This window comes from Maniola hyperantus, chromosome 11 (assembly GCF_902806685.2).
Source record: "Maniola hyperantus chromosome 11, iAphHyp1.2, whole genome shotgun sequence".
NCBI lineage: Eukaryota > Metazoa > Arthropoda > Insecta > Lepidoptera > Nymphalidae > Maniola > Maniola hyperantus.
Genome location: NC_048546.1, coordinates 2,192,313 through 2,219,549, shown reverse-complemented (window position 1 = coordinate 2,219,549; position 27,237 = coordinate 2,192,313). Strand labels below are relative to the sequence as shown.

The 27,237-nt window shown below is 36.0% G+C and overlaps 1 protein-coding gene across 6 annotated transcripts in view; it reads left to right on the top strand.

The window, feature by feature from the left end:
* The window catches only part of LOC117986330 (uncharacterized), a 92,838-nt gene extending 65,924 nt beyond the window's left edge, over positions 1-26,914 (top strand). For 4 of the 6 annotated variants that reach the window (XM_034973159.2, XM_034973161.2, XM_034973165.2 and 1 more), the window contains exons 2-6: positions 18,072-20,535; positions 21,100-21,713; positions 22,734-23,046; positions 23,477-23,807; positions 25,091-26,914. In XM_034973159.2, coding sequence (XP_034829050.1) covers positions 18,072-20,535; positions 21,100-21,713; positions 22,734-23,046; positions 23,477-23,807; positions 25,091-25,499 — 4,131 coding nt within the window. In that variant the 3' untranslated portion in view covers positions 25,500-26,914. Of the gene's footprint in view, positions 1-1,537; positions 1,745-18,071; positions 20,536-21,099; positions 21,714-22,733; positions 23,047-23,476; positions 23,808-25,090 lie in introns of those variants that run through there. The other 2 variants (XM_034973163.2, XM_034973160.2) reach the window with 2 other exon arrangements.
* Positions 26,915-27,237: the final 323 nt, after the last annotated feature.

Below are 27,237 nucleotides of genomic sequence, written 5' to 3'. Positions count from 1 at the left end.
TCTAAAAGAACTTAGTTCTATTTTTTTTTGAATGAAATATTTTAGATAAATTTTTGAAAGCAGTTTTATTTAAGGCACAAATTCTGAACTAAATTTTCCTAATCTAAAACTCTAAAAACTAATGTCATACCTGTGTGTCATACTTTTTGTAGGTTTTGAAGGTAAAATTTTGATAGTGATCTTTTCAGATCTGTCAATTTACTTTGTGGCGAAGTCTGTACGGTCTGTAGTGTAGATTCCTTGTATTACAACTTCTGAAAGCCGCATTTGACACACTGACATTTGTGTTGTTTTTTTTTTATATAAGTCCAAGACCTTTATGTTACTAAACTAAACACGACTATGTTTTGTTTCACCATTACAGTCGTTTTCGTTACGTTTTCGTCATAATACCTTTGTAACTGGAATATTACGTACCTCTAATAGGTACACGCATTTCCGATCGCCTTTATCAAGAACCGACTATTATTCATTAGATAATCGTGTTTGAACACACGATTAGGTATTATTCAGAACTTTTTTATCAGTGACATCGAACTCACCAACGCAATCGCCTGTAAAATTACAAACAAATTAATGTTATTACTAGGTAGTATTCCGTTTGAATTGTATTGATTAATTAATTTGCATTTCGACTAACAGTTTTAGCTATCGATATTAAAATTCTAATTTGAATACCTGCAATTACAAATCTGTCACTAAAATCTCTCATAATTAACTTTAAAACGTCTAGGTTCCATACAACCTTTATAACTTTTATTACAATTTTGCTGTATTTGGAATCGTACTGCTTTGCATCTCTCTTCATCGCCTGCCATCTTTCATTTCATTTGGCTTTATTATCGTTTACTTGTCACCAAAGTTGAAATAGAGATCCATCTCGCAGGATATGAAGAAACTCATGAACGGAAATGATACTGTGCGGTTACCGCTCACTTTCAACTTTAAATCAAAGAAATTTTACTTGTTTTTTAGCTCTTTGCTTGGAAACACAAAGCATATTGTGTCATTGTTTTAGAGAAATTCTACTTGCTAGTCATGCCTGTCCACTCTTCTGAAGGTCTTTTCATACTTCATCCATCCAGCCATACCTGGGCGTACTACTAGACAATTGAAATAATATGTTCCTCTTACAGCAAAGTGAACAAAAGCATCGCAGGGAAACTTCTCCATAATATTCTCAAAGGAAATGTTCTGAAATTTTGTCAATCTGCACTTGGTCAGCGCCAGAACTATGGCTAAACTTTTGAGTGGAGACCCGTGCTGAATGAGGGCCAGCGATGGTGTTAACATAGCATACCTAAAAAAAATATAATATTGTTATGTTAATTGTAGGTATTATCAATTATGTATAGCGGAAACGTGTTGTCTTTATGAAATCCTAATCGTTTCGAGTGACGCCCGTGACTCATTGTCGTAATCACCGATGAAGTAATTAATATCTGTCGCTTCAGTTTGAGTAATTGCTTCACATTCACACTGGACTATTGTTTTTTGCTTTTAACGAATAGTTTTAAAATTATTAATATCTCTATTTATATCAAAATCAAGATAATATTTACAGCCTGCACAATTCGTTTATCAAAAAAATAACAGTGTTCGATAACCAGTTTGAACGATAGTAAACAAGTTTACTCGTAATTCTTGTAGTAGAGTAAACAACGCTGTAATTATTGAATTGGAGCAGACGAAAACTAAAAGTGTGTTTTGTGGAATGGCGTTAATAAAACAGTGTTTTGGAATTGTGAGTATAAAATCTAACAATTAAACAGGAGAGGAATTAGATTTCAGGATTAAGGTACTTTTCTCTATGTCTCTATAAATATTTTTTTTAATTTAAGCGTCAATTCTTTAAGGTACCTACATAAAAATAATAATATAAATAAGTAATGCCAAGAAATTTTTCCGTTATGGGAAGTGATATCAATAACCTGATTAGGATGAGGTTGAGATAACTAGCGAACATCCGATACTAGTTGAAAACATGCTTAAAAGGATGTCTGATCAATAAAATATGATTGTTTTTAAGCACAGAAATATAAATTTATTTAAGTAAGTATTAGGTTTCCGTATTATTAATGCAAACTTTCCCGGCCGGCTGTGGTAGGAACTTACTATTTGAGAATATTAACTGCTATAATAAAGTAAGTACATAATAATTTGAACTGGAAATTTTTTTTAAAAGTTTAAAAAGATTTGGTATAAAACTGACGCCATTTTTTCTACACCGCCCTCATAATTAAAAAGATGTAATAAAAATAAAAATACGACTATAAAATCAAACGTGGGCAACTAACTATAAGCTAACTAAGGCGAGGTCTGCGCCGGCGCATGGGAGTTGAAATCAAATAGGTCGAGAGCTCTCAACCAGTTTGTAGTTCGCCGTTATAGTCTCGACTGTGCAACCCGATCTGCCTAGATTTTATATCAGGCGATTGCTTTACATCAAACTGGTTTACTCAGTTCAAAAGTTGCGAGAAACCTAATCGCAGCCAGTTATTTTTGTCTCTTTGAATAAGTATTTTGATTTGTTCTTCCAGGAAAGATTGTTTCTGACGATTTATATTAGAATATAATTATTGGAATAGGAAATTATGTACGAAAAGCACAAAAATCATCGTTCTGAAGCTATGTTTAAAATTTCAAAACGTTAAGATGAGTGTGAAAAATTCCGAAAAAGAGACCGTTTTGTGAGGCAATAAGATTATGCTTCATACTTCCAGGTAGGTATTTAAAAGTTTTTAAGTAAAAAATGTTATTATTTAGCGAAATCTGGACAAAAACTAAAATTAAATAGGAATTCAATAACTCTAATTCAACCGAATCTAATTCGAGATATTTTTGTAAAAAAAATAAGTGCAACTTCGCGGAACGTTGAATGTCACAAAGACCAAAGTTCTGCCCGATGGACTGTAACAAGTTGTAAAAAGTGCGCTGACCTTGCCTCGACAGTTTTTACACCATGATGTCATGATGTTTGTATACAGTTTGAATAAAAAGCACCTGTCTGGCAAAAATAATAGTTTCCAAAACTTAAAACCTAAAAGTTTTAAAAACTAAATTTAAATATTAATTTAAACAAAAATTAAAAACGCTTTATCTAAATTTAGGTTTACCCTGTTAATACGTAGGAAATCTTAATTTAGTTTAAACTAAAAAAAATATTAAATCAGACGATTTCAAATTTAAAGTCCTGAACCTTAACCGTGTAACTAACTAACTTAGGTACCTACCTAAAGTGATATGGGACTAAAAATGTGCCTATTCCTTATAATTGGACGAAAACTCTGAGTTTATTTATTTTCCGAAAGAAAAAAATATTTCCATTAAATATTATAATTAGTAGAGATATCAAAACTCATATTTCTCCGAAGGAAAACGTTGTAAGGTCATTATTAAAGGTTTTATTCTAGAAGGCTAACCTGCCAAATAGCCGTCATATAATTTAGACGTGTTACAAACCTTGAACTGGATATTTTGTTGAGTTTTAACGCCGAAAACCGGATATCTTATTTTTTATTCAACTTAGACTTTACGGTCTAGACTTTAATGAAAAAACTTGGATATACTTGTCGATGAATTTAGCTTTCAAATTCCATGTATTTTTAAAGCATTTATGATATAATTTTAAACAAAATATGAGACCTCTAGCAATTACACTGATAGCAATCTGGTAGTCACCGTATTAGGTACCATCATCCATATATATGTACTAATAACCCAAGAAAATCCAAAAAAATACGTGATTACCAGACCCTTCCATACATGACCCTTAGCAATCAGAACTATGACGCAGAAAGGTAGATAGATATACCTTTAACATAAGTTCGTGTCGATCATAATATTCTCAAGGATCAAAGTACAAAAACTAGACTTAAGTCCTGCAAGAAAACCTTGTGAGTCGCTACCGATGAGTATTATAAGCTTCTTGGAAAACTAATCGTATGAATACAAAGTGTATTATTGAAACAATGGTATAGTATGTAGAATGTAGAGGCTTCAAATGTTTCAAATATGTAAACATGCGTTGTCCCCTGTCAACCATCTAAGAACGTTCATGCACTTTCTGACTTTTAATCGCTCTCTTTAGAAGTAAAATTTGTAAGTTTGTTTGTAGGGGCTAATCTCTGGAACTACTGAACCGATTTTGAAAATCCTTTCAACAATAGAAAGTTACATTATTGATGAGGCTATATTTTATTTCAAAAAAAATTACAAATCCGTACGAAAATTGTAATACGGCTGTAATACTTTTTTCGCACGATTATGTAGGTATAGTTTGATTGGTGGACCGGAAAGTGCCAGCTGATAACTTTGTCAGTCAGTCAATCAAGGCTTCCAGTTGGGAGGAAGTCGGTAGCCAAGTTCTTGGCTCGTCTGTTGACTTAAGCCAGAACAAATACCTGAGCGTTATATTAATAATTCATAACATATTTATACAATACGTTTAGTTTTGTAGCTAATGGAAAGTGATGGATGCATTGTTTCAGTTGACAGACCGTTTTATTTATAGCTGTTTACTTTTTGTTATTGCGATATTCGTGTTAATCGCTGAACAACTCCAACAACTTACAAAGGTCTTACTTAGTCCAATTTTTCAGTCAAAACGTACAGCAAAAAAAAGTAAGACACGCACTAAAACTAACTTGTTTATAGAGACAAATCATAAAGTTTCTTTATTTGAAATGAAAATTCCTTGGTTGAATACTGTTAGTAAGTAAACTCCTGTCAATTTCATTTCTAAATAAATCTAAATAAGAAAATGCTTCTTGCTAAACACGCTAAACTTTTAATTTAACTAAAAATGGACATTTGTTAATTAACTGAAATTGTTTTAGTTTATAAATTCCATAAACTAAAATACTTATAGTAAGAGGCTTATCTTATTTTTCGTTTAGTAAAGTAACACGGAAATATCCAAATAGCTAAAGCGTAGGTGTTATTTTTGGTCAGTCCAGTGAACTATGTAAATCACTCGATAATAAAGATTATAAAGAATATCAAATAGTTTTTTTTATAAGTTTTATAGTCGACGGCTGCGGAAAAACGTGACTAGGATCGGAATAGCTATCTTATGTTTATAAGGAGACAAGATCCTGCATAAAAATAGTGAAAGAATCATAAAGTTTGTCACTTTGTGTAAACAAATCAAGTTTATCACGCCATAAATCTGCGTCGGTGCATCTCATTTTTTACCCACGTCAAACAGAGATAGTATAATACATATACTATATAATAATTTACATTTGGGGCACAGATCACCACCTATAGACGCCTAATAGCTAGACACCCCCGATCGCCAAGCTTAGGCAATTGCTTAGCAGAAAAGTCGGCCCACACCCGTTCGGTACCCTCATTCCGCACATTGTGGCTAATTCCGTTGTACACAATCTCTAAACTAAACTAAAATAGCACGTCTAAATCTATTGCTATCCCTTTCATAATGTTGCTTGCGGAAAAGGATAGCACTAGATTTAGGGCTGTTAATTTAGTTTAGTTTAGAGATTGTGTACAAGAGAATCGGCCCAATTGTCTCGATTACGTGACTTTTGATTCCACCAATCACGACAAAGCATTCTCCCCTGTCCCCCGCTCATATATTATGATTTTGTTTTCATGCAAAACCTGCAGAAGTAGAAAGGTTTTTTTATTCAACTAAATTGTCCATTATATTATGATATTTTTATGAGAAGTAGGTAGGTACTTGTTTTTGTATTACATAAATATTAATATTATTAAAAATAATTACAAGAGCAAGTTTGTTTGTATGGCTGATATAATAATTATATTCATATTCATATTATCCTCAATAACTAATGAACTGATTTTGAGCGTGCAAGCGAAGCAAGCACTCGATCTCTGCGCAATCTTGTAAACTTTTTCAGCTTTCGCACGGGTACTAGAACGTTTTGCAAATGAGCTTGTGACATTACGTACTAAAGTTTCGTCCAAAATACGTAAAATCAGCGTCCGTTAGTTTTAAGTGTAATAAGCATTTTAAATTATCGATTAAACTAAAAAAGTACGTCATTATGATGCGACGTCACATCACAGTATTTCATAGAATCTTGCATGTTTGATAAAAGTTACTAGTTTGACTAGTTGTCAAATACCGTATTATAGCTTCCAAAGTTACCTAACTATCTAAAGTATTAATAATAAACAAAAATGATATCTACAAATTAATACAGGCTCATCGACAGGTGACTTCTAACCTGTTTTCTTACGTAACTAGTTACTAGTAACATGTGAGTCATTGTGATTCACTGATTGATGATTAACCAATACCAAACCAACCTAGCGATCGGTGGGCGACGGCAAGGCAATTCAAACTTGTATGGTTAGGTATGTATTTACTTACATATTAATAGCTTTCTATCTTTAATTATTATCAATCAATTTTCCTATTTTATCTTGTTTTTAACAAACTTACAAAAAGGAGGTGGTTCTCAAATCAACCTTTTTTATGTACCTATGCACACCGATTTTTTTGAATTTTCTAGACCGATTTACTATGATTCCATATACCACTATACCATACTAATATAATGGGGCCGATTCTCTTGTACACAATCTCTAAACTAAACTAAACTAACAAGCCTAAATCTAGTGCCATCCTTTTCCGCAAGCAACATTACATAAGGGATAGCAATAGATTTAGGAGTGACATTTTAGTTTAGTTTAGAGATTGTGTACAATGGAATTAGCCACATTGAATACTTAGGCTTAATATATTATTTTTTATGATAGATAAATATAAAAAAATATGATTGATGACAAGTAAAAATATTTAAAACGTAGCATTATGATCTACGCTACGGCTACAATTTTAAAACCACATTGTGGCTAATTCCATTGTACACAATCTCTAAACTAAACTAAAATGTCACTCCTAAATCTATTGCTATCCCTTATGTAATGTTGCTTGCGGAAAAGGATGGCACTAGATTTAGGCTTGTTAGTTTAGTTTAGTTTAGAGATTGTGTACAAGAGAATCGGCCCCAATTGCTTATCGTAATTCTGCCGTAGGTACACAATCTAAATTAAACTGATAAACTAAATTAAAATAAATTAAAATGATAATTCTAAATGTATTGCTACACCTACCGTTCTTATTTGTCCCTGTGGAAAAGGATAGCACAGTAACTAGATTAAATTAAGCTCTGTCAATAGGTAAGTTTAGAGATTGTTTCCAACAGAATTAGCCAAGGTAGGTACCTACACATCTCAAGGAGGTCATTAAATTATTAATTATCTGCCTAATTACCTATCAAAACTTGTTTGTGCAATCTTCAGACCACAACTCTGTAAGTTATACGAAAATGGGATTACATTTTAAATTTTGCAATGTACCTAGAACGTTTGGAACTTCAAAAATAAAATGAGATAAAGCTAAAAGAATATAACCCAAGAATCTTCATAGAAACAAAAATATAAGTACTTAATACCTTTGAAAGTACATTGTTAGTGTAACCTCTTGCTCATTAGTCATAACTAATTTAATTACACCATTTGAAAGCCTACGACTGCAACATCAATTACGAAACCGATCTTCAAGATTTATTCCCACACCTTTTAAAAGCGTTTGCAGATTAACCGATAGGATATCGCATCGGAAGCCTATTCGAAATTAGATTACTTAGAGGGCCGAAGGTGTTAGTTGTATTAATTTTCGTCCGCGTAGACTACCAATTTTCAAACCCCTGTTTTACTCTGTTAGGGGTTGAATTTCCAAATATCCTTTCTTCGACGATGTCTAAGTCATATTAGCTATCTGCGGGCTAAATTTCAGCTTGATCCGTCCAGTAGTTTGAGAGTAGCGTTGATAGATCAATCAGTCAGTCAGTCCGTCAGCCAGGCAGCTTTTCCTTTTATATATACATATTATATCGAAGATATAGATTATCAGCTGAATGATTTACGCAAACTTATCTAAATATATTGTTCTTTTAGTTTAAATTATTAATTTTTAATTTAATTTTAATACTTAATGCGTGTAAAGTTAGTACCTACAATATATCCATGCCTGAAGTAAAATGATAACTTTTTTAAATGTATAAATACATACCTACATACTTACGTTTATTTCTTACTAACTTATAGTAACTCGTAACTTATAGGAAAGCGATTGAAAATAGCCTTCCAAGTTCCAAGTTTGCCAGACCACTTTATTTTTCCCGCCATATTTACGCTGACCGTAAACTTTCCCTTGGAAAATGTAGTTTTTTTACCACATTCCGACGAGACGGGTATGCTTGTACTGCTCATAAGTTGTACTTATAATATATACTTATATGTAGCAGAACAGGTTGCTATAATGTGATGGCTTTTACATTTTTGTAGCAGAGTAGCTTTTACACGCGTTTTTGTCTGAGTAAAAGTTTACATAAACAACTAAGGAGCTAGTGAACAAAACGGTGTAATTGCACGAAATAGTTTTTTACAAGAGCAAAACCCGAATGAAAGCTGATTTTGCTTGGAATGTGTTCAGGCTTGTATTCTTCTCGGTAGGAAAGGCATTCCGAACCAGTGGTAGATGCATCTGACGATTCAAAAATACTTGTAAAAGTTTAAATGAATAAAAAATATTTTTTATAAGTCTTTGCAATTTTAAAAACAAATCTCGTGGGAACGTAAGCGCTCTCTGACAGTTTCTACGGTTCTGAGAAAACATGCCCTTTCACGTAAAAAGCTAACGACCTTTAGAGGATACATAAAATTTTATCTATTCCTTAAACCAGCAGCTACTTTGTTTGGTAGTTAGATATTATAATTATTAGGTAGGTAAGTACTTTATTTTAACAATATTTATAGCTTTATGACTTCCTCGGACCTCGATTATGTGTACTACTTACCTATCATGTGAAAATACCACAATTTAATATTATGTATAGTCATTGTTTTTTCTGACCTTTCGTACGTATAAGCATAAGGTCTTCGCACATTACACAGACTTGACGCCGACTCCACAGTCCGACTCTGACTTGACTCACAGCATGGAAATGTGTTCCTTACGGTGGAATTTTATTTGAAAGAAGTGGACTACACTTCTTGCAATTCTTCTTTCAATCAAATGTTGAAAATTCCATCTTAAATAACAGAAGGTAAAGCTCACATTTCCATGCTTTACTGCGAGTCGAATCGAATCGGAGTGGAGTCCGCGTCGTCGAGTCTGTGTGATGTGCGAATATCACAGCTATTATTGTGCCTTTCGTGAGTTAGATAATACTGTATCTAGGCTAGATGTCTACGTAATGTTTGAAATATATAAAAATACAAAATATTTGTTACATAAATATTTACTATATTTATTACAAAATATTTGTTACATAAATATTTTGCGAGACTACCACCGCCAGTTCGGAAAGTAATTTGAAGTGAGAAGAGCCGCGGAAAGAGAAGACCAATCTGTGACTCTTTGGGAAGGGTATAAACTCTAAAGCCCACTTTAGAAAGTTATCGCTATTTCAACAAAAAACAATATTACTACTAAAATAGGTTAATTAGTAAATTACCTACTCGTTAAAAGGTGCTAACGTAATTAATTGTAGACGATAATTTATCGTATGAGTAACACACTGATTAGAGTCGTGAGGCATAATTTTCTTACTATGCTCCAAAATCATTAACGCAATAATTGATTAACCCGACCTACGTTTATTTATTTCAAAACTAGCTTTTTCCCGCGCATTTGCGTCATTTGAAAGTCCTGTTGAAAGTGTTTAAGGTTACACTTCATGTATATAATATATACAAACGTATTAAGTAAGTAACTATGTAGGCCAATTTATACCTACTGTTATTTGTTGTTGTAGATCTAAAACTTAGCTTATTTGTCATCAATTTATCTCCTCATTATTTAATGTCAACAATAATAAATATAGTACCTACCTACTTAAAATTATGTTTATTTTGCATTATGTCTATTTTAAACCAAATTTTGAGGCAACTTCGTGAGTAAATAAACCTGCAAGAAACTACAAAATTGCAAAACTATTGGATTTATGCCAGACTTTACTGTCATAGTAAAGTCATTATAGGGAGTTAAGTTATTATGGGGAGTGCTCTGAAGAGCTTTTTGACCTCATTCCACCCTCTTTTTTCTACAACCGCACCGCGCGCCACCGTAAGGAATTTCACCCTCACCATCTGGGTGTCTGGTGCACTTCGACCGTCCGCTGCGCCAGATCCTTCTTTCCACGCACGTGCAAACTGTGGAACCAACTCCCATCGGCGGTGTTCCCACTAGATTATAACATGGGGTTATTCAAGGGGCGGACCAACAAATTCCTAAAAGGCCGGCATCGCATCGGCGGCTCCTCTGGTGCTGCAAATGTTCATGGGCGGCGGTAATCACTTAACATCAGGTGACCCGCCTGCTCGCTTGCTCGCTATATCTATTTAAAAAAAAAAAAAAATTATAATCATAATTTTAAATGTTTTGAGTGTGTTAAAAATATTTTTTAACACACTCAAAACTTTATAATTAATTTGAAAAAAAAAACCGTAAACGTTGATTCGCGCTATTCACGCATTACGCTTCTCGCTCTTGAGTATGTCCCTCCCGTAAATGTTGACTGCCAAGTGCCATATTATTATTCTTTCACACTCGACTTGAAGCGACCATGGAGAGCCGTCTTAACAATTTTCTCACTTATTCTATACTACAATACATCAAGTTTTAAACAATTTTGAATGCGATGCTCATTATAAGAGCAAGCCTAACAAGTTTGATTTAGGTACCTATATTATGAGAAACAATGACATCATCACGTTACCAACTTAATAATCGTAACAGTTTTCTATCTTAATTTTTCACATGCCACAAAATGCCTTTCACGCAGTCCTTTATCATATATAGTATTTACGTATATACGAACTGTTATGTAAAGAGAAAGGTGATAAAAGCTCGCAAATATTATGCGTAAAGCATTTACCAGGCAAACGGGCTAGGTAGATAGATATGTAAAATAAATATTTGCAATAAATTTTACTTTTTGATTTATGTAACTGCGTACGACTTTCGTTCGTGTTATTCTAATGACTACAAAATACGTAAATTCTCTATTTTGTGTAGTACTAGAAAGTAATGTACATCATTAGAATGACATTTCGGCTCTGAGCGTTGTCTCTGTCACACCTATGTGACATTTTGTTGGTCTCAACGACAGAGACAATGCTCTACAAATCTATCTATCTGCTATCTCCTTCTAAAGATCGATGTACATTACTTTCTGCCGCGTACTGTACCTTCTTTGAATGCCGATTTGGATGTTCTTTTATTTTATTTCTCAGTGATTTTTATGTTCTAACTTGTCCTAAATTAATTAGCTAAATTAAGATTTTTAATGTAAATAATTGGCCCACTTTGCTCATTTTTTAGTGTTTCTTATTTTAACATTTTTATGTAATCTGAATCTGGGTAAATGTTATATAAAAAATCTTGTTTCCTCAGTTTGGAGCGAGTTGGTCTTACTAAAACTTTCAAAAATCCATCTTTGTAACTTATTATGCGTAGAGATAGGTATGCGAATACCGAATCCTACTACTTAAGTACCTAATTAAACCTGACTATTCATAAGCACTTTTAAAAAGTTTACATGAATAAAAAAACATTTTATTCTATTCTAATATTATGAATGCGAAAGTGCGTTTGTTTGTTAATTTGTCCTTCAATCACGCCGCCGACGGAGCATCGGATCGACGTAATTTTTTGCATGGACTTAGTGTGCCTGATTGGCAACCCTTAGCCGCCATTTTTTAGATGCCAAAAGTTATAGCTTGCGTCATTAATACTAATTAGTAATTATTATATTATCAAACTACATACGCTGTGTCTGTCACACTTTTTAAAATACATTTTATGAACTTGAACTATTTGGAGTTTTGTGATACCTTTGTTTAATTTAGTTAGGGACTAGCTAGCTTTTCCTTTTATATACTCTTATAGATTTAGATAAAGACAGAGTGATATACTATACCAATTATCCTTTTATACCGGAAAACTAAAGTGTTCCCAGCGATTAAAAAAAAACCTAAATCACCGAGGATGAAGTCATTTAGTAAGTTATAAATTAAATTAAGTTCTGTTGTTATGGACAACATTAAACACTTTACAAGCCTTGAACTTACGACATTCTCATTATGACATCATGTTTGTCTCCTAAATATGGAAGCTTTGATATTTTTATTTTATTTTGTTTTACAGCCCACTTGGTACTTAATTTTACCTGTGATCGTGAACGTGAAGAAGTCTTTCTTCGAATAAACAACCAATTAAATTAACATTTATTGGTCCAAATGGCATGGAATAAAGAACTAAAACATTTATAAATAAATAAAAATGAAACTACCTCTAATAACAATAACTCTAATTGAGATGCAAGAAATGCTGATCGGAATGCATCCTTTCAAGATTTTGTTTTTTAATAAATTCAAGTAGGTTATTGAAATGAAATTAGGATGGAATTCTTTCGAGAGAAGATAAAATTATTTTTATACGACGTCTTTTTATTTTTATAATTTACAAACTTACTTACTTATATCTTTTTCTATGAATATGTTTTCTTTATGTGATTAAGTACCTATTTATTTTACTTTTCGTCGTCAACTTTTTTTTAACAATTTAAAAAATGTAATTTTTTTCACACCCCGTATTCAAGACTGGCACCATACTGGCACCTAAAGTTGTAAGTTAAACGAAATTAGGTTTTTTGTCCTTTTCTTATTACGTTTGTAAAATAAAGGTGGGAATACTGAGGCCCAAAAAATGAACATAATATTAAATTTTGAAAAGTTGGTCTAAAGTCATGAACATGTCCAGTTTCAAAAGCGGAATAATCGAATCACATAAAGAAAACACATGAAGGGGCAAAAACGATGAAAGTGTGGTATAAATAGTGAACGCTACCTTTCAGTTTCATATAAAACGAGTAAGATTATGCATATTTCAAGCAAGTTTATTTAAATTACAATCATCAGGTACGCTCAACTAACTAACATTACTAATTCAAACATTTTAAACACAATATGGTAAACTAAGTAAATGTAACAATAAACGTTATTGACCGTATTTATACAAGACACGCGCTCTACATGGGTATTGAATATAGGTACATTGTAGTCGTAGATAATAATATAAATTAGTTGTTGATATAGTTAGTACTATTATACTACTTCTGTGATACAGTATAATAGATGTAGGTCCCATTGAAAAAACATATCATATCATAGTCTAAGATAGGCCGATATAAAACTAGACTAAGTAGAACAAGACTAAGTGCTTAAAAATTCAAACAGAATATTTGTGTAGTCCACGCGGACGAAGTCGCGGAAATAAGCTAGTCCAAACATAAATTGTGCATTAAGAGCCCGTTTTATCGAATCGATGATAGCTTGTTAGTGAGTGGAGCCTAAAATAAGATGTTTCAACAAAAGACGGAAACAACAGTGTGCCTGTCACCCTTTTTTGCAAGCAAAATTCGTTCACATCAAGATTGTCAAGACATGCAAGATTTTTAAGTCAAAAATATACAAACTAAAGAAATTATTATGATTATTTATTTTTAATTTAAATTTTTTTTTATTAATTTTATTTTATTAATTTTTCCCCCTAACGTGTGAAATGAAGTTGTTAATTATTCAATTTGCTAGTTTCTTATACAGTTTATTTACGCACGAAGTTGCCTCAAAATTTGCCCTAAGATAGTGTATGTTCCAAAGGTGATAACTTTTAAAATAAATACAATTTTACTATATTACATAATTATTTTAGGGCATAGATAATGGAGAGATATAGATATAGAACAACAAAGAGGCGTAATAGGTCTGTTTGGAGGAGCGCGGAAGAAGTGTACCCTTAACACTTTATAATATAACCAAGCCTTTGAAGCGTAAGTTCTACGCAACTAACGGCAGTCTTTGAATATTAAAGCATACCTAAATTGCGTACAGTACGTGGCCGAAAGTATTGTCACTATTGTACATCGACCTTTAGAAGAGAAGGAGATAGCAGATTTGTAGGGAGCTGTCCCTGTCGTTGAGACCGACAAAACATCATATAGGTATGAGTGACAGAGACAACGCTCTACAAAGTCGAAATGCCATTCTAAAGGCCGATGTACATTACTTTCGGCCGCGTACTGTACTAGTAGGTAGTTTGAGTTTTGACAACTATCTCTCACACTACAAGTAATTCGCATAACGCCTCAATTTCACCGAGCCGGACCCAGCTGGTGTCACAGCGACCTAAATTCCGCCAACTATACAATACCCCGGGGCTCTTACTGTTCCACTTGTATTATATTAAACTTACATTCATATTAAAATTTAATAACAGCTGTTACAATAAAAGTTATAAAATAACAAAAACCAGTTCAATTCGGTTGAGGTTTAATTAAATGTGCAAAATGACCACAAATTAAGTAAAGTTACCTTGTTACAGTGCGACAAGGCTCTCTTAGCACTTGAATGACATTGACAGGGGGGCGCTGTTGGAGAAAGCCTTAGAATATTCAAACAATAACAAAGGGGACACTTGACGGCAACGTTAGTTCCAATTTTCGCCACGCGCCAAGATAGCCTTGTCACACTGTACCTAGTTACTTTACAAATTAAATGGCCTATGCTATTCCATGGCCTTTAAAGAAAGGTGTAGCCTTTAAAAAATAGATCTACCTGTCTGGGTAGGTTTGGATAATGCAAGCATTCCATAGTCTTTAATTAATATATAAAAGGAAAAAGGTGACTGACTGACTGACCCATCTATCACTCAAACTACTGGACGGATCAGGCTGAAATTTGGCCTGCAGGTAGCTATTACGGAGGCATCCGCTAAGAAAGAACTTATGAAAATTCAACCCCTAAGGCGTTGAAATAGGGGTTTGAAATTTGTGTAGTACTCTTATATAAATTTTATTTTAAGGCTAGTACTTTAATAAGCCTACTTTATTTTTCAAAGATTAAAACTTCGACCAAGGATGCAGTACGATGACCTCCACACGTTAACAAAGAGGCAATGTGTGCAAATATCTTCACAACCTACCTACTGCCGAAGCTGACCTTGTGGTACACATTTCCATAATGCTACCCGTTCTACAATGGTGCTCTGTAAATTGCTTTACCACATTGCAGTCTCGATTTCAACGCTGACGCAGCGATGAAGATACCCAAACCTACTTATTATGAAAAGTGTATAGATACTTATCTATATGTACCCAAGTAACAACAATTTTATGCATGTTTTCGACAACAGTATATAAGTTACCTATAATTTGGCTCATAATATGCATTTTAGTAATGATTTTGTAGAAATGTGTCGAAAGCGGTGATGCCCAGTGGTTAAGAGTTAAGACGTCGGCCTTCTATTCGGTGGTCTGGGGTTCTTTTCGGAGTTGGAGTTCCCTTGCTTTAGTGATGAAGGAAAGCATCGTGAGGAAACCTGCATGAGTTCTGTTTTCAAAGGTGTGTGTATTGTGAAGTCTGCCAATCCGTACTTGGCCAGTGTGGTGGATTGTGACCTAAATTCAATAGGTCATTCTGAATGTAGACCGGTGCTTAGTAGATGACGATTTGAGATATACTTTGTTCTTGTTAAAAATAACAATGACCAACCAAAATTAACTAAAAACCTCGACTCTACGTGGCTCTACACTACAGCATTCGTTTTTAGAAACAACATTGCCGGCCCACTGCTGAACACGGGTTTCCTCTCAGAATGAGAGGGGCTTAGGCCAAAGTCTGCCACGCTGGTCAATTGCTGATTTAGAAACATCAGTCTTGAAAGTTCTCACTTTTTTGGCGATAACTCAAAAACTAATCTAATTTTCGCAGTTTTTTTTAAAATATGACAGCAGAATATGCTGAGCCTTTCGTGCCTAGGAAAAGCAAAAACAGTTACAACTGCAAAACAATCACGGACTTGCGTGTCTGTAACTAACGGTCTATACGCTATACTATAGAGTCGTTATAAAGTTCACATTTGAAACAACCAAACTTGAATGAACACTAATTGATATACGTAAGATACGATTTGAATTCCTTCATTTCATGTAATTCTGTTACATTAATTGATATTTTAATGCCAATTATTAGTTAATAATAAAGTTGTTCGCATATCATACAGCACTACCCCGCACGCGCCGCATGCAATGAATTTTTCGCATTATTTTTCTGTACTTTCGGGCGTTTATGGGCGATGGCCGTTGGGCGAAGCTGTAAAGTTCTAGAGTGAAAACCACGTATGTACTTGGAAGCGTAGCGTTGGGCGCCCTCCAGCACGATAGACTGAAGATGACGACCTAAATCTTCATTAGTCTATCGTGCTAGAGGGAGGTCCGTGAGGAAGCGGCTGGATGAGCAAGGCTGAGGACAGGGTGTGGTGGTGTTCACTAGGGAATGCCAACAGTGGACGTCAGATATCCCACCGCTAGATTTTGTCGTTTGTTTGGCCGAATGATTTTGACTAAGATCATATTTTAGCTCATCACAGTCCAAAGCAAATTGCTAGTTGACTGTTGAATCTGTCTAGTCAAGTATACGCTAGCAAAAACCGGGCAATCTGATAATCTCAACAATCCTTATTTACTACTTATACCATTTACTTAATTATACTTTATTAGTTACATTGTAAGGAATAAAGTACATGAAACAAACTATATAAAGAAAGGAGGAAGGATCACTAAAGTGATCTCTTATAGGTATACCAAAATAAACGAGAATTGCAACACAAGCTGTACAACTACATAAACATACACTAAAATCTTCCTATTACCAACATCTTATGACAGTAAAATTCTTCGCGTGCGGAACTTTGGGCGCGGTCCTATGTACGACCACCTTTAGGAAACAACAATAAAGGTAAAACAACTAAATACCTAGATCCACTAAATTGGTTAGATGCTAGTTTACAAATTACAACTGCCAATATACCTACATCACACGCATAGCATAGAAGATAAAAAACGAGTGGCGTTAAATTTATTGATCATAACTGTAGGTAGGTATCTCTAATTACACATTACATGATCACGTTTATGGTTCATCAATTTTATTAGCGTTTTGATTACAGTATACATAGGTACATGTAGCGTTTGGGGTAATTATTCTAAAGATTACTTTACCATACATACGCACTGAAAAATATTATTTATTATTATAATTTGTAGATTAGATTTGTACTTACTTTCATTGAAAGTTCAACTGTTTTTTTTTTTTTTTTCTCTTCCATTGTGATTTGTGCTGTATTATTCAATTGTGTTTCTACCATTGTGACCTTAATAATTAATATGCTCGCGCTACGAGAGCTTTTAAAGTTTCTACCTGTATCTGACTAACTGAACCGTCCAAGGTTCGCTCGCGTGGGGTTTTTGAAGACCCTGCTTTAGAAGGGGTCTACGTTGTAGAAAAACCCACATGCAAAATTTCTAGTTCCTATATGTATGTATGTATGTATGTATATACTTTATTGCACCACAGAAACACAAATGACAGGTTACAAAAAGAAATCTTAATAAGTAGGTACAAAAAGGCGGTCGTATCGCTAAATAGCGATCTCTTCCAGACAACCTTAACGCTAGGGAAAAAACGAACAAATGGACAATGGGAGGTGGTGTAAAATAAACCTAAATACCAATAGGTAAATAAACTAAACCATATAATAAGAATATAAAATACATATTGTTAATACACTAATACATACAAATAAAGTATAATAGACATACATAAGACTACATAGATATATATACACATATAGATTTAAATAATAAACTATGCCGTTACTGATGATAGCAAAGAGATAGGTAATGATCTTTGACGTCAATTTTAAATTTGTTAAGGGATTCAGCACGATGGATTATCCAGCAGTTCAAGCTATACGTCGATATGTCAGTCGTCAGTTTATACGTACGTATAGATTTCTGAGATGTGCTGTGGGGGTGCAGCTAGAGTATAGTCCAAATGCAGGGTGTATGCGTTACTCTCATCTGAGCAATACCGTCCTTCTTTATTAAACGTGGCTACTTCTTCAGTTTGTCAGGCTCTATCAGTGACAATGTGTTTTGCTTCTTTTCCAGGATGCCAGTTATGTAATCAACCGACGCTACACGAAGAGCAAGATGTCACCAGTCTGCCACAACTTCGTCCAGAATGCGTGGAAGAAGGACTTCTGTTCCAACTGTTTCAAATCGCGGGAAGAGCACGCCAAACAGGAGAGGACGACGGAAGGCAGCAAATACTCAGTCACCCCGTTCCAGAACAGAAGCACATTCTTCAAGAAAACTCCTCCCAGTATCCTGAAAATACACCCAAAGAAAAAGGGTAAACGAAATGTCCGATTCCCCGAAGAAGTTTGTAGTGTTATAGGATATGGGGGCGATGATTGGTCTGATGGCGAAGAATTTGAAGTTTCAGAGGACAACGGCGATGAAGACACATTCCCAGACACAGAGGAAGAAAGAGAACTACACAAAATAACAAAATCTAACACGGACTTCAATACGGTTAAAGCTAACTTACTCGGCGAATCTCTAACAAAATCTTACACTTCGTTATTACTAGGGAAAGTTCAAACCGACTCTGATGGTAAAAAGAAGACCTTAATGGTTTCAGTGACCCCCTTTGGTCATGAGAATAATGGCAAAAATCCAAATGTCAAGACACATACTCGAAAGCCCGCCGTTATAAATTTAGCTGAACAAACAGAAGAATCGTCCAGTTACAAAACAAATATTATTTTGTCTACATACATGAAAGATTCTGAAACTATTATTACAACAGAAGGCGCAAAGCCACCTAACGGTATTTTATGTACTGAAAAATCATTGCTAGAAGAGATATCAGAGACGTTACAACAAAATAGGATAAGTGGTACTGAGTCAAATTTAGTTCAAAGCGAATCTAGTAAACCTTCAATCGTGGAAGGTAAAATGAAACAAAGTATGCAAGATGAATGTGAAAGAAAAGAGATGTCTGAAACGAAAAAGAATAGTATTGTAAGGAAATCGCCATTAAACAAAACCCAAGAAAGGCCAAAAGTAAATCTAAGTCGATCAGAGTTCAAATTTTGTAAAATAAACATTGAAAACAGTAGTGTTGACTCTGCAGTAGATACGCTAAGCTCGACTGCAAACAACTCTCTAACATCCGACGATGAGAGCTTCGGTGGACGCGCAGATTCCGATAACGATGACAGCGGACATTTCTCAGAAGGCCACAAAATTGAAGAAACCGTTAAAATAAAAGTATACAATGAAGATAAAAACATTAAAATGTCTCCCATCGGCCAACTACGGAAAGTAGACGGACAAGCTAGTAACGGATATTCCACATTCCAAAGTCCGATCATTGACATGCCGCCGATCATTCCCAAACAGCCGGAAACAATATTTTCCGCGGAAGCCAGTCGTGAGTTGGCCGGTGAGCCGGATGGTAGGGCAGACCCTGACGATACGAGTGAAGCACCGGCCTTACCTAGCAGTCCCGTTCCGACTATGGATCCGCGGCCATCATTTTTACACGGTATGATAACAGACATAATACCTATAAAACCAGTTCCCCCAGAAAAGCCAAAACTCCCCGTCAAACCAGTTATGAAACAAAGTAAAAAGAACATTACGTCACCACCACAGGTTATTCATACACAAACATCGAAAAAAGAGGAGGAAGAAATTGCTGTTAAGTACTCAAATGAACATACAAAAAGTGACATTAACGAATACCGGTCAGATACTGTGTACTACGCGAAACCAGTGCTCACGAAACAGGACAGCGATACTTCTTTAAATAGTTTATGTAAGCGTAAGGCGCCGACACCACCTCTGTCTCCTACCGAAGAATACTCGAGTACCTTATACCAAAGAAATCCAAATGGATTTATGAAATCAGATTCGCCTGTTGTGAGAGAAATGGAGAAACGGGAGAGAGCTGTGATGTCTTCATTACCAAAAATGAGAACTTTAGATGATGATATTATTAAGAAGCCAGAAATAATACCCGAACCGGCGCCGAGAAGAAACATTTCGCTGTCACACGATAATCTTCTATTGGATGAAAAACGGAAGGGCAAACTAAAATTCTCTATTAAAAAACTTCTCCGTATTGGGTCATCGAAAGATTTGGATAAGAAAGAACTGAGCGTTACCACTGTTACAAAAGTTGCCAGTAAGGCCGAGGAGATATACGACTTGACCCCGAAACCTAAACCGCGTCTCGTCATCATTCATCCTTTAGACATCAACGGATCAAGTGTTGAAGTTGTGAAATCGAATTGTGAAATTTCTGATTTACGCCGCTTAAGTCACGAGGACGTCTCGTCGATATACAGTGGGAGTAGTTCTGCAACGGATGACGCACCATCGAGGGTGGTCAACAAACCACCTCCTCCTCCGAGGATATCCAGCGAGGATTATAAGTCTGCTTCCAGTGTGCCAAAACCGGCAAGACCACCCCCACCAAAATCTATAGCGTTGCAAAAGAAACAGAAACAACAAGCATGGTCAAACGCCCCAAAGCAGGATGACAATATTTATGCTAATTTAGGTAAGACATAAACCAATTTTCACAGCCGTATTTACTTATTAGATTTTTCAACTGAATATTGTTACTGAAACTGTATAGGTAGCGCGTAGAAATGTTTTAAACATAGTGGAGTCACTATCTTTCTCAATTGCATTTATAGTAAGTATATTAAAAAATTACTCGTCCGTTGCCTCACAAATCAATATTCACCGACAGCGAGGATTTTCTAATGAATATTCTATTCAATTTCTAAACGAGAATTTCATTTAAAGTAGCAGAAACTTTGGATGAACTCTGGTTTTAAATTACCTAAACGTAACTTGTTTATGCTCACAACATATTAGGAAGGAAGCTTATGTAATGTGAATTTCATTTCTTGACAAAGTTACGCAATAAAAATTCCATTAGGTTGTTTGCGTAAAGTCGTGCAAATATTTTACGCAGACACTCATGATATTATATATCTACTCATGATATATTATAACTCGTAATTAATAGCTCTACTCTGCAGAATAATCTAATAAATGAATGTTATATAACAAACAAGTAAATAGGTAAGTTATAGATCTGATTCATTGATTTCAGGAGAGATCCGATCGGCGCTGGCGCCAAGGAAACCGGAACGGACGGCGAGCATGCGCGAACGCGAGTCACATCTCGAAGTAGTCAAGCGCAGAACATCACTGGACGACGAAAAAGATGACGTAGACGACCCACAAGAGCTCGTCCAAGCTACCAACGACCCAGTCATACACAGCTACGACGATGTTTACAATAACGGGAAATACGACGAGGAGAATTGTGATTCAGCCAAAAATAGTGATAGCGACTACGAATATGTACACCACGCCAGATCGAGCTCTCCAGAATGCGACGCAGGCATCAAAACGAGGGCAGAAGAAAGGGCTGAACGAAAAGATGATAACACCGCTGAATTCCCCAAATACAATTTCAGATCTTCCCTTCCGTACTGCGGTAGTGAAACCGAATCGGAAATCTACTCTCCATACAGTTTCTATAGCACGGATAATATAGATAGTCCCACGAATGACGATTACCAGAATGATATGACTCCGAAAAACACTACAAACAAATTGAGAGTTAGAAAAGGAAGGAGCGTAGTTCACAAGAATCTGGAGGATAATTACGGCGCGGTGGTTATCGCGAATCACGAGGCGCTGGCGCAGGTTTTAGAGCAGGTAAATTGCTTCGTGCCCTACGGAGTACTTGGGAAATCGGTTTTACGTAAATTAGATACTTTCCTTGGTTTTGGTTAGAATGCTAATGCCCATTGCCCACTGTTGCTTTAGTGTAATTAAGTAGGTAGTTAAAGTTTTGAAATGAAACTATAAATTAGTTAATAGTTTCTTACTTAAATAGTCATTATTTCTCGACATCGTGATAATTACCTACTATGTGCGTTACAGAGCAGCTCAAAGAACATACAATGTGATTTCAAAATTACATAGTCAGGTAGGTACAATGTGAATGCAAAAATTGTGCATTCTTGTTGGTAAATTGAATATTACTGACTACAGACGATTTTCAAGGAACAAAAAAATACGGTAGGTTTCATCTTTCAACTAAGTACATAATTACATTGATGCATTCTTGTATGTGTGTCCTTATAAGCTGTGATAGCCTAGTGGTTAGGACTTAGGACGTCCGCCTTCTAATCGAAAGTCGGGGGTTCGATCCCGCGCACGCACCTCTAACTTTCCAGAGTTATGTGCGTTTTAATTAATTAAATATCACTTGCTTTAACGGTGAAGGAAAACATCGTGAGGAAACCTGCATGCCTGAGAGATCTCCATATTGTTCTCAAAGGTGTGTGAAGTCTCCCAATCCGCACTTGGCCAGCGTGGTAGACTATGGCCAAAACCCTTCACTCTGAGAGGAGACCCGTGCTCTGTAGTGAGCCGGTGATGGGTTGATCATGATGATGATGATTCATGTATGTAATTCTACTAATTTATTAGGTACCTATAGTACGCGACAGGTCGAGATGGCAATCGGGGAGGGAACACCCCGCATACCCGCACAGCTCCCGCACTAACCCGTTTTGGCCGAGCGCGGGCGTCTCTCCATCTCATCTGTCATCTCAAACCTGTCGCGGACTCTACGTGTATTTTTGTATTTTCCCTGTTTCTTTAATACTACCAAGTTCCTTTATGAATAGATACTTAAGTTAGGATTTACGAGAATTAACCTATTTCCAGGTCCAGCAGAGTGCAGCCATGCAATCATCGCTGCGAGGTCTCAAAGCTTGCACCAATCTCCGCTGGAGCGACTTCTCAATCCAGCAAAATAAGACCTTCACCAAAGCCGGCAAGAGGTTCTTCTACCCAGCGCTGTGGAGCTCAAACCAGGGGCCAGTCAACGTCACCCTGATGCTGTATAAGGAGCAGATGGTTTCTCAGATGGTCTGTCAGTCGGTTCAGCCAACCACACTGAGCTTGAATGCTATAACGGAGTTCTGTGACTTGGTACCTTTGCAGCAATTTGGGGAGGACGGCGAGGATTTGGTACAAGGTGAGGATTCCTTTTAAAGTTGGTTGCACATTAAGTATCAGATGCAAGCAACGCAATGAAAATGTTTATTTAATCGTTGAGCCTAATTCCTAATTTCTAAATTTCTGGTCTGGTCTGGTGGGAGGCCTCGGGGCTCGGCCGTGGCTAGTTATCACCCTACCGGCAAAGCCGTGCCACCAAGCGATTTAGCGTTTCGGTACGATGCCGTGTAGAAACCAAAGGTGTATGGGTTTAATAAAAACTGCCATACTCCTTCCAGGTTAGCCCGCTCCCGCCTTACACTGCATCGTCACTTACCATCAGGTGAGATTGCAGTCAAGGGCTAACTTGTATCTGAATAAAAAAAATTAAAAAAATCATTATGAAAGAGTCCATTATTTTTCAACGCAAATGAACTAAGTAGTCTGAATAAAATTGTTTCTGTTTCCAGCCACAATAGTCGTCCTAGCGCACGCGCAAGTCGACACAATCCAGTCGTATGGCGAAAACCTCCACACGACTGAAGGTTCAAAGGACATCCAACTCCAAGCCGACCAGATCCACGAGGCCATATTCATGATGCTGCAACTTATCAACGGGCTCAAGTGTCTGCAGGCGCGAGGAGTTGAGGAGATCCCTGAGAGCCTCACGTCTTTTATAGTCCTAAGAGAGGTTCAGTCATCACATGGAAGCACTATGAACCAGCCTTTGCCTGACGATCGACTTAGCTCGCTGTCAGCACCCAAAACTAACTGTTATGGGCGGCTGTGTATATTGCAAGGGTAAGCAGTTTTATTTACTACAGTTGGCAATCTCTAATATTATACCTACACAGCGGGTGAGTGGATGATTATTTTGCTGTGAGAGAGGACGTCCCCAAGAATATCACGTCTTTTATTATTCTGAGGGAGGTTCAGTCATCACATGGTACCTCTATCGACTTAGCTCGCTGTCAGCACCCAAAACTAACTGTTATGGACGGCTGTGTATATTGCAAGGGTAAGCAGTTTTATTTACTATAGTTGGCAATCTCTAATATTATAGCTGCACAGCGGGTGAGTGGATGATCATTTTGCTGTGAGAGAGGACGTCCTTTTATTATTCTGAGGGAGGTTCAGTCATCACATGGTACCTCTATCGACTTAGCTCGCTGTCAGCACCCAAAACTAACTGTTATGGACGGCTGTGTATATTGCAAGGGTAAGCAATTTGATTTACCTACTTACTCTGTAACTGACAGTAAGATCTGCGCGAAACATAAATTCTTAGCGTCCTCCTTGGTTAAGCAGAATACAATAAACCTTAATTTATACAGGCAATTCCAGGCAGGTCTAATCAAACCAAAAATATTCCTCAACCTGTATGGGAGCGGTGTATATAGGGAAATTTCCCCCCGAGCGGAGTTGTGCTCGGGGCGCCAGCTGGGTCGACGGTTGTGTCTTTAAACTTCTTGATTGCAGAAAACTCCCTTAGTGCGAGTACTGTCGGCGGTACATTTGTTCGGGACTCCGACACGTAACGTTATCGATTGAATTGCGCCATCTAGTTGCAACCGCCACAAATCCATCGCTGGCTCACCTCTGAGTCTCCTTTTACGGGCGCCCTGCACCCAACACACAACCGAGACCTCGAGGCCCTAAGCCAAGAAGGCAGGCCTTAGCCGACAACGGCTTAAAGGACGTTACCGGGGAAGCGTTCTTTACCGCGCCACACCCGGGCAAGGAGGCCATGCCTCGAGGCCGTACCCCCGTTTTGGCCTAGGTCAAACAGAGAAAACCCCGCTGCTGTCTGAGTCTCCTCTCAGAATGACAAGAGTTTGAATGTACTCTATCACTCTGGCCAAGTAGGTGCGGATTGGCAGACTTCACACACCTTTGAGAACATTTTGGAGAACTCTCAGGCATTTTTCTCACGATATTTTCCTTCACGCACATAACTCCAAAATGTTAGAGAGGCGTGCTCGGGATCGGACCACGGATCCCCGATAAGAGACCGACGTCTTATCCACTAGGCTATCACCGCCAAAAATGTTGTTCTATACTTATGCAAACCATTTCTTTTCCAGACTAACCGACGACATGAACTGCAGCAAATCCACGGACGAAGACCTCAATTCCCTCTGCAAGTGTGCCACCAAAGCCACCCAGACCCTTCTACCGGGAGACAAACTGACACCACTCATAAAAGAGATCCTTCTAGAAGAACGCGCAGTATCCTTGAACCAAGCGAAATCCGTCCTAGAATTCATGCTTTGGGGACCTTTCGATGTCGTACAAGGAGTACCGGTGGAAGAAAGGGAGCTATCCTTACAAAGATGGTTGGATCTCGAGAGGGCTACAGTTTTACACGGTTTAGTACGAACTAGGGTACAATTGAATGTCTTCGAACAGTTGCATTTGATGTTCTTAGTACGGTCAACTGCTAAAGCCATGTGCGACGCCTCTGTGTTACTGGAGAAAGCCAATGTTATTTAAGTAGTGAAAGGGACAACGCGCAATGCCATACAATAGAGAGGGATGCGAATACTTTTATAAGTCTAGCTGTTTAAACGTGCAGTGGTAACAGTCAGATTAAACCAGAAATACATGGTAAGTTAATCTCTTCTGACTTTTGAGACGAGAGAAGTAGCCGTTTTTTTTGTATACTTGAAATAAAATTATAGAAATGAAAGAGAGTTTAAGGAACAGTTATAAAGTCAAAGCAACTGATATATTTTAATTTTTAACCGAGTAAAATCGGTTGCATTATAATCAGTCGACAAAATTGGCCTGCACGTTTAGATATCTTATGAATATTATGTATTTTCATTTTCCTAATAATTTTTATAATATAAAGATTTTCTACTAGGAATTCGAATTATTATATTAGTAGATTTATAGTATTGGTTTCAATACATTTCTGTAAGCATTACTCGAATAATTTGTAAGTGCGTGTGTTTTTGAACTAAATAATAATATTGTAACCAATTTTTTTTTAAATAATATACATAAATGTGTGTTTATTTTGACCTAAGCTGGCAAAAAATGTTCTAGCATTACTTTTTTTCACACAGTAGAAACCTGTTTTAATTTAAAATTTAAAAAAGGGCAATACGTAAAATATACGTAAAAAATTCGCACGCACACAAATAACGTAAAATATTTTGTTATTTATAAGATTTTAATTAAGTTGGGCACCAGTAAGACAATAAATATTTATTTTAAAAACTTCGTAAGACTTTTAGCATGTCTTTGAAATTAATTTACTATAATTACCTATTAGATACTCAATTTTAAACTAATTTCGGTGGAAATAATTTTCAATGAATTTATGCGACTTCGAACTCAAAAATCTTGCCAATCTTTGCAAAATATCTAATAAATAACTAAATAAATACTCCATCGGTCAAAAAAACTACAATGAGAGCGATTATAAAATGACCGATTTTATATTTTATTAAATAGACCGATTTAACTTGGTACAAGTTCAGTGCCAATAAAATCAGCATCCCTTGCATCGAACTTGTGATTATTGCGCAGTATGCACTATGCAGTATGCGACGACAGACATATTATATTATCCCCTTCTCTGTCGTCCAAAGTTAATTTTTAACTGGAAGTAACTCTATTCGTTTCAACTATTTAGAAGTTATGCGATTACCATATTGGCAGTTCTCAAGTTTGGTGTCAGAGGTGCAAAAGTCAGAACTGAATAATAATATAATACACTCATTTAAACGCAAATATAACCGGTGCCTTATGTATTATACACGACTAACTGTACATTTAACACTTTGTAATTTATATTATCTTTAGTTATTTAGCTCTGTAAGCGACGCTGCAGTTCAAATGTTTAATTCTCTTTTAATAAGAATCGTTCATCGAATATGAAATAAACAAATTACTTAATATTTCTTGCATTTTTACTTATCATCATCTCAAACCATCGCCAATACTACTGAATACGAATCTTCTCTCAGAATGAGATTGAATAGAAATAAAATTAGGTCATCTTCAATAGTGGTTTGCCAAATTTTCCATAATTTGTAAAATAATTAAATAATAATTGATGGCAATTTTATTGCATACTAGATCGCTTACTAATTTTTGCAAACTCAACGATTGCTGTGCGTTGAGTTTATAAAAATGAGTACACTAGTAGTAGTTCACTGTAGATCTACATATTGGAAGATTTTTCTAACCGACAAAAATCAGTTCATACTAAAAATCGGAC